We start from the raw sequence: 9266 nt of genomic DNA on the forward strand, positions 1-9266 counted from the left end.
TCAAGTTCCTAGGGTGGCTGGCCAACGTGGTCATCATATAGAAAAATAATGGGAAACGGAGAGTATGTGTGGACTATACAGACTTAACAAGGCTTTCCGTAAGGATCCTTTCCCCGTGCTACACATAGATTCCGTGATAGATGCTACAGCCGGCCATGAGTTATTAACATTCATGGATTCATCAGCAGGGTTCCAACAAATTCAAAATGGAACCATCTGAGCAAAAGGATACTACATTCATAACCCCTAACAGGTATATATTGCTATACTGCTATACCTTTTGGTCTTAAAAAGGCAGGCGCAACATACCAAAGGCTAGTTAACCAGATGTTTAAGGACAACCTCGGGGACACCATGGAAGTCTACATCGACGACATGGTGGTAAAGTCAAAGAAAGTTGAAGATCAAATCAACGATATTGAAGAAGCTTTCAACATACTAGACCAACATAACATGAAGCTGAATCCTTCCGAATGTCATTTTAGAATGAGATCAGGAAAGTTCCTTCGATACATGGTAACCAAAAGAGGAATAGAAGTAAGTCTAGAGCAAATAAAGGCCATCATTGACTTAAGATCCCTATCCTCAACAAAGGATATTCAAAGACTAATATGAAGAGTAGTAGCCCTAAACAGATTCATCTCAAGATCCTCAAAGAGGTGTAAACCTTTCTATGACATCTTGAAGAAGAATAAAATGTTTGAATGGACTAAAGAGCACGAATATGCTTTTCAGAAACTTAAAAATTATTTAAGTTCGGCATCCATGTTAGTGAAACCACAAGATGGGGAACCGCTCCTTCTATACCTTTCAGTATCCTCTAACGCGGTAAGTGTAATTTTAGCCAAGGATATGAATGGGGATCAACATCCCATATACTATGTAAGTAATAGTCTATTGGATCCTGAGACTAGGTACTCCCACCTTGAAAAATTAATACTTGCATTAGTAACTGCTTCCACAAGATTAAGACACTATTTTGAAACACATACTATACATGTAACAACTAATTGCCTCATTAAGAATGTTATGAGAAAACCAGAGATGTCGGGAAGGATGGAAAAGTGGTGCATGAAGCTAAGCATATATGACATCAAATATGAACCAATATTAGCAATAAAGTCACAAGAATTAGCAGACTTTATGGCTGATTTTGGTGATGATCTACAACCTAAAGAAGAATTGGAAAACAAGGAGCTCCAAAAAGAAGAAAGCATGGGAAGATGGACACTCTTCACCAATGGAACTTCCAAATTTAGAGGAACAGGCCTAGGGATTATACTAAAATCGCCACAGAGGGACATCCTACCCCAGGCAATCATTTGTGAATTTGATGCAACCAACAACGAAGATAAATACGGAGCACTGATCATGGGATTACAGTTGGCCAAAGATCTTCAAATCAAGGATCTTCAGGTATTTGTTGATTCTTTATTATTAACTAAACATTTTAATGGATTCCATGCAGTAAAAGGCGAAATACTACCATTATACCGCCAGATCTACAAAAAATTAGCATCCGACTTCGAAGCTCTTAACCTAAGTCGAGTTCTTAGATAATAAAATGCCAAGGAAGATGCATTGGCCAACCTAGGATCTTCCCTCAGGATCCCACCAGAAATCAGGATCCCTATAACCCATATACTAATCGTAACGATAGAAGATCCCTCCAATAAACCAGACAATCCTAATGACCGTGATCAGACAACCAACATAGCAACAATCGAAGATCTCGATCCTCGATCACTTCCTTAAGATCCTAATCGTCAGGATCTCGACATCAAGGATCCTCCATAAAGCTCAAGATCCTGGAATCAACCCATTTTGGAGTATCTCCAGAAAGACACGATTCCCAAAGAAGAGAAAAGCGATAGAGCATTCCGGATGAGGGTCTCACAATTTGTGATGATTCGGTGGAAATTATACAAGAAATCCATGGTTGGTCGATACTTAAGATGCTAGGAAAGTCATGAAGCTATCAAAGTACTAAAGGACATACACAAAGGAGATTGTGGTAATCATGATGGGGGCAGATCCTTATGCTCCAAATGGTTAAGGATGGGATTCTACTGGTCAACGATGAAGAAAGATGCCTTCTTATACGTGTTGAGCATCAGTGCTACCGGTTGATCTAAAACCAATTGGTTTTAGAAAGGGCGCAACCTTACCCATATAGCGCATTCAGCCCTTCAGGACCAGGCATTCGATTGCGGCACTCCAGTCCATCGTGCAAGGACTTGGTCGATGCCATTTCTAACCCCCAACAATGCCCCCTCAGAAATTGCTCTCTGAGAGAATCGAGCCCTCGCCACTAGCTCTGATACCAATTGTTGAGCGTCAGCGCTACCGGTTGATCTAAAACCAAATGGTTTTAGAAAAGGGTGCAACCTTACCCATATAGCTCATTCAGCCCTCCAGGACCGGGCATTCGATTGCGGCACTCCAGGCCATCGTGCAACGACTTGGTCGATGCCATTTCTGACCCCCAACAATACCCACAAAGATGTGAGGCTTGTTAATGGCATATAAACATCCTTCATCAACCTATGGAACCACTACTGTTATTTCAGGATCCTCAAATATCTAGGATCCTCGGCTACATCAGGATACCGACTAATTACCGTTATTATTTTCATTGATATTTATAACGGTCATATTTTGTTTATAACTGACACGTGTGCAGAAGTAGTCAAGGGAAGACCAATTCCCATCGAAGAATCATCTCAACTATGCTAAAGACCCGGAATACTTGGTCAAATAACGTTCATGAAGCTGGTCATAAAGGATCCTAGAAATATCGGACATCTTGTTGGCTAGATTAGACGATAAATTGACACTTGTAATCTGCACACAACACATTATTCTCTAGCCTAAGCTTACTCTACGAAATTTTCTACTTAATCTTACTCAGAACTCACTATAACCTTCATTTTATATCAATAAAATCAAGGCAGGTGATCATTATCACCTCCCAAGGTTTTATGTCGGAGATCCTAGCAAGGATCAAGGCCTTTCCTTGTAAACCATTGTGTCACTTTTCTTTTACCACTTGCTATCACACAATTTGAACATCACATCCTCGCATTCAATTTGGTTTATTAGTACTTGTGTAATTTTTGACCAAAACAATTTGGCGCCCACCGTGGGGCCGTGGTGTTCAAATTCTTCGAAAAAAATCATGTCTACACAACCGATCCTCTCTTCATCCACTGATCCTTCCATTCCAACCAAAAACCTACCACCTCCTCCGAGTGGGCCCCCCACTCAGAGGAAAACGCCTGGCACTTCCAAGAAAAGCACCCCCTCAATCGCTAATCTAGGAAGTTTCGGATCCTCAGGGCTCCAGGATCCAACTGCCTCAGTCACTACTGCAACACTTTTCGCTATGATGAGGAAAATGATGCAACAAGTGACCCAACAATAGGAGGAGAATAGAGCACTACTCAAAGAAGTGGAAAGGATGAAGACAGAATTTCAGAAATCCCAGGAAACTACGCCCACAATTGTGCAACCAAGGATCCTGGACTTCAATAATGTAGGTTCCTCAGAAAACCGCCAGAAGGATATGATTCCTACCACTGTGGCGTCACCCTGGGGGGAAACTATGGACAACCGAGCGTCCATGATCAATGATCTCAATGAGCCTTTCAACACTCCTAGAAACCTTGATTCTAGAAATTTCTTAAACATCAATACTATTAATACTAACTATACTAACGTTGATGCAGAATAAACCCGAACATGGCCAGGGAACTTCAACAATTAATACGGATGATCTCCAGTGTACCCGGAGTGGTCCAACCAATACCAGAAGCATCTCCTACAAGCCACAGGATCTTGAGATTCGCTCCTGCGATAGCCGATACAGAAGTTCCTAAGTGTTTCAAACTCCCAGCATGAAGCTATACGATGGAACTACAGATCCTGAAGAGCATATATCCCAATACAGAGAAAGGATGGAGATCATTCCCATCCCAGGGCACTTGAAGGAAGCTTGCCTATGCAAAGGCTTTGGTTCGACCCTTACAGGATCAGCCCTCAAATGGCTGCTAAACGTTCCCCCATATTCTATTACTTCGTTTGTACACTTAGTCAATATCTTTAATAACCAGTTTTCTTGTAGCAGAACCTTCGAGAAGATCACTAGTGATCTCTATCGGGTGGTTCAGGATCCTAAGGAGAAACTTAGGGACTTTGTTAACAGATTTTGCAGCGAAGCTCTGAGCATCCCCAACAGCGACATGGCCACCGTTGTGGAAGCCTGTAAAATGGGATTAAGAAAGGATTCACCCTTCTATGAAGACCTTGTGATGACCCCATGCAAAAGACTGGACGAATTCAGGTGCCGGGCATTGAGATTCATAAGGCTCGAAGAGGATAGAGAGATCCAGAAGAGAAGCAACCCTTCGGATTAATATGAGAACCCTAACAGGAAGGTCGAATTCTCAACTCATAGATCCTACAAATCGAAGCCCTATTCCAAACCGGATCATCACAGGTTTAATGCCCTTGAAGATGCAGGAGAAGAAGAAGAGCTTCCTAAAATCATTGACTATTGTTTTTCTATGGATGTTTCAGGTGTAATTCATGCTATGCAGGATCTTGGATATAAAGCAAGATGGCCAAAGAGAGACAGCAAATCCACCACTTGGAAAGACAAGTCCAAATGGTGTGCTTACCACGAAGACTTTGGACACATGACAGAGGACTGCATAGCCCTAAGAAAAGAAATCAGCTACCTCCTTAGCAAAGGACACCTCAAAGAGATCCTCGGGAGGAAAAGAGAAAAATCCAAGGAGAACAACCAAGATGATCACAGGATCCCAGAGAAACCAGGATCTCCACCCTCTGACGCTAAGATAATTAACGTTATCTCAGGCGGATCTAACATCTATGATACCTCTTATTCTCAGGCTAAAAGACACGCCAAGGTGTCCAAAACAGAAAAGGAGGATAGACCACGAAAGAATACCATGGTCAGTAGTGAAAAAGAAATCACATTCGACGATACCGACAAGGAAGGAATTCAGGATCCTCACCATGACAGACTCGTGATAAAATTGTACATGGCCAACCATTTCGTCAGAAGGATCCTCATTAATGGAGGATCCTCGGTCAATATCGTACTCATAGATGCGCTAAAGAGAATGAACATCCCAGAATCAGAGATAGTAAGAAGATCCTCAGTCCTCATAGGATTTAGTGGGGAAACAAAACACACAGTGGGAGAAATAAAGGTACCGATATACATAGAAGGGGTAAACTCCATACAAAATTTCTATGTTATTGACACCCTATCTTCTTATAATGTGATACTAGGTAGACTATGGATCCATGAGTTGAAAACGGTTCCATCAACATACCATCAGTGTGTGAAGTTGCCCACTCCTTGGGGGACAGTGAAGATCATGGGAGATCAACAAGAATTGAAAGAATGCTACTAAACCTCTATGAAATATACGACCAAAGCCCAACAAGCATAGGCATTAAGGTAGGGGGCACGGTACGTTCTAGAGACAAAGGAACAAGATGTAAAGGAAGTGCGCCTGGGCATTGAGGATCCCGAAGCTAAAGTCCTCATAAGATCCTCAATGCCTGAGCAGATCGAGCAGGATCTATTGAATTTCGTAAGAACCAGAAGCAAGACATTCGCATGGAAACACGAAGATATGACAGGTATACACAAGAGTATTATTACTCATAAACTTAATATTGATCCTTCTTTCAGACCAATACACCAAAAGAGAACGAAGTTTGCACCCAAAAGGAATCAAATCATCCAAGAGGAAGTAGAGAAGCTCCTCAAAATAGGGATGATCAAGGAAGTAAAGTTCCCAAGATGGCTAGCTAATGTGGTTGTTTTACAAAAGAAAAACGGAAAATGGAGGGTGTTCGTAGATTACATGGATCTTAACAAGGCTTGTCCTAAGGATCCTTTCCCCCTACAACAGATTGACTCTATGCTAGATGCGACGGTTGGCCATGAACTCCTGACCTTCATGGTGTTGGATTAATGTCTAAGTCCATAACTATAACTGGTAAGACTTGACCCGACCCGACATGGTCCATTTGGGTTGCATGGCATCATGCATTTGGATAGACTATAATGAGAGAAATAACACTTAAGGTTGGTTAATATATTATAAGTTCTAATATATTAATAAGGTTATTTAATTAGTATTGATCAAGAATTAATTTGGAATTAATTAAGTGATCAAAAGGAGACTAATTAAATATATGGGTTGATTGTGTAAATCATTCATTCTTATATATGTGGGCTTGTGATCCAAGATTCCTTATGTTAGACTAAGTCCATGGGGTGACCCATGGATACTCCATGGAGGTTAAAATCCATGGAGCATAAGGAATGGGTAAAGTTATGAGTTACATGGTGTAACCCTAATAGCCACCATATAAAAGAATCCCATGGCTCAAGAAATCGTGCACTAATGTGTGAATATGAGGGCTAGACGATTTCAAGCAGTGTTCCAATTCTCTCAAGTCATTCCATGTGCATTTGGTGTTGTGTGAACCATTTGAGGTGTCACACTTGGGGCACTAGGCACTCAAGCTTCATGGAGACAAGCTACATCAAACAAAGGTATGTATTCTATCCATTTGATTACCCAAGTATTAAGTATTGTATGCTAGATAGGGTAATACCTTGGAAAGTTCATAATTGCATGTATAATAGAGAAAACATAGATCCAAGGTATTTAGGGTTGCATGTACACTTAGGAGTGTTAGAATGCGCAAAACCCATCAGTGGTATCAGAGACTGGTTTTGTTTTCTTGTTATACTTGCAAAATTAGCTGAAAAATCGAATTGTATTAGTTTAAAAGTTATGCTAATTACTTGAGAAAAAATTTGATGTGAATTATCTTTGTTCATATGAGTTTATTAGATTAATAGAAAAGTTAATTGATTATGTGTTTTCAATCCATTTTAATCTAAGAGTTGATTCTAAAATGTGTTTTTGTAACTTGTCCTCAAGTTATATGAAAAGTCACATTTAAGTTTCATAAAACTCATAAAAAGTTGGCAATGGTTACAAAAATGAAGAGTCTTGTCCTTATTAAATGGTTTTATAACTCCATAACTTGTCCTCAAGTTATGGAGGTTCAAGAGTCACTTCATTAAAAGATAAAATGTGTAACCTTAATTAGTTCCATAAGTTACAAAAATAAAGAAAAGTTACATTCTTTTATTAGTTTAAAGTCTTCCATAACTTGTCCTCAAGTTATGGAACTTGAAGAGTTTTTTTAATTAAAACTACTTTGAACACATAAGTTATGGAATTAATTAGTTTTGAATATTTTCAAAACTTGCCCTCAATTTTTGGAATTTGTAAAGTTTTCCCCATGAATACTTTAATTCCAAGTTAGCCCTTAGAATTTTAAAAGTTAAAATTCAACCCTTATACTTTATAGTATTATAAGTTAATAATAAATATATGTATAAGAGCAAGTCAGTCTTACCGTTAGTAGGCCTCATTCACGAAGCCGGTCTATAAGGGGGTATAAGGTTACTGCCTATAAAATGGCAGTTTAATGGGTGTCCACTCTCACCCACCGCTTCCTTGACTGGTGGAGGGTCGTTAACCGAACGTGTAGGACAAGGACTATAATTCTCCCTTCATTAAAAGTATTAATGATAAATACCAAGTAACTAAACACTTATAAATTCCCAATCTTAGTTACTTAGGAAAATGTGAATAAGGTGCTAATCCATGAAATTACACTTTGCACTTTGTTTAAACCGTTAGTGGAGCGTGTGTGGTTAACCGGCACACTAACCTGGATTTAACAAAGTAGGCAAAGGGTAACTTAATATTTATCATAGTATCGGTGGAGCTTGTGTGGTTAACCGGCACATCGATTGAGGGGTAAATATTAAGGGTACCAAGTATATTTGCATGGTTACTTCACACCTTGTTTTGTGATCCTCGGCATCCCAGTCACAAAACTTGAAGGGCACACTCGAGATTGAAACATGCCATTGAAAAGTTCAATGAATCTCAAAAGATCTAGGAGTTTCAAATCCAATTAAAAACCTAATTACATTATTTCGTTTTTCAAGGTGGAAATTGGTAAATCGTCATTTACCTACCTTCAACTATTTTATAACTCGGATTACGTCATCCCTCTTCCAGTTATAAATAGGTTGTTGGATCCTAGCCTTAATATTTCATATTGGGTGTTATATTAAGGACTTTAGATCAACTATCTTGAATATCTCCCAAAAGATGTCTAGTTCAGACATCTATGATCTTCCTAAATCTCTTGGAACTTTACTTCCTCCACCTCCTCCAATTATTCTCCCTAACCCATAAGTTCAAGGTCACTCAAGCCCTAATGGCAAGCAAGGTCTATGTGTGATCACATCTTAGAGATGAAGTCACATATTGACAAGCTGGGAGAGTTGGGTGTCAAAGTCTTGAGAAAGTTGGATGTTCAATCACTTTCTAAGTCACATAGTGAGTTCCTTTGGGACTACTATGAAACAGACTATGACATGAACCTTAATGATCATATCTATTTGCTTGGTGCTGCTGAATCAACAATGATTTGGAACGATAGTAAAGCAAATTTGATTAGAAGATCAACTTCCCAAAAACTTTATGGACAGTAACAATGGTGACACTGGAAATCCAGAAAAAGCATTCTCTTCCCAATGGAAAGGGATTGGCCATAGTCAACTCGGTTGACCAAATGGTAAAGAGAAAGGCTAAGTCTGAGATAGTCCCATTACCAATGGGTCCATATGTTTATTTTTCCAAAGGAAAGGGAGTTGATTGCAAAGCTGCCAAATTTACCTAAGGATGTTAAAGTCAATAAGTTTGACTCTACATCAGGTAGAGCCCATTATCTAACTTTGTTAAGTTCTATTCTGAGATCCTCATTACATGATGTGACTGGGTCACATGTTGATGTTTTAAGAATCAAAGAATAGAAAGACATCTTAAAGGAAGTATATGTTGATTCTGATCGCGAAGGTGGATTTCGATCGCATCAGAATTTTGAGCAAGGAATAGATAACAACAATTTTCCATGTGGATTGTAAGGATAAGTTTTTCCGCAAAGTTTTAAAATAAAAGAAAATTGTTTAATTTTATTTATTTGAAGTATCCTTACAATGGCATTTGTGGAAAATTGTTGCTTATATGATTCCACTGACAGCAATATTGGAAAATGGATTTGATTCTTTCATTTGTGGTAGTGTCTAAATTTACCAAATCAGGAAAGTTCCTCATCGCCCAAGTTTC

At 39.2% G+C, this 9266-nt stretch overlaps 1 protein-coding gene across 1 annotated transcript; it reads left to right on the forward strand.

Annotated features, from left to right (window-relative positions):
* The first annotated feature begins 4241 nt into the window (after positions 1–4241).
* Positions 4242–5444, forward strand: LOC145122450 (uncharacterized). Its single transcript, XM_079058053.1, has 2 exons — positions 4242–4263; positions 4579–5444. Exons 1-2 carry the CDS (start codon positions 4242–4244, stop codon positions 5442–5444), a joined length of 888 nt encoding a protein of 295 aa, XP_078914179.1.
* Positions 5445–9266: the final 3822 nt, after the last annotated feature.

Source organism: Lactuca virosa, chromosome 6, assembly GCF_052849685.1.
Source record: "Lactuca virosa cultivar CGN04683 chromosome 6, Lactuca_virosa_CGN04683_v6, whole genome shotgun sequence".
Lineage (NCBI taxonomy): Eukaryota > Viridiplantae > Streptophyta > Magnoliopsida > Asterales > Asteraceae > Lactuca > Lactuca virosa.

Bases quoted from the DNA above. Each gene is read 5' to 3' on its own strand.
- LOC145122450 (XM_079058053.1), top strand. From the start codon at position 4,242: ATGGCCACCGTTGTGGAAGCCT. The intron at 4,264-4,578 runs GTAAAATGGGAT...TGGATGTTTCAG, and splicing joins GGCCACCGTTGTGGAAGCCT to GTGTAATTCATGCTATGCAG.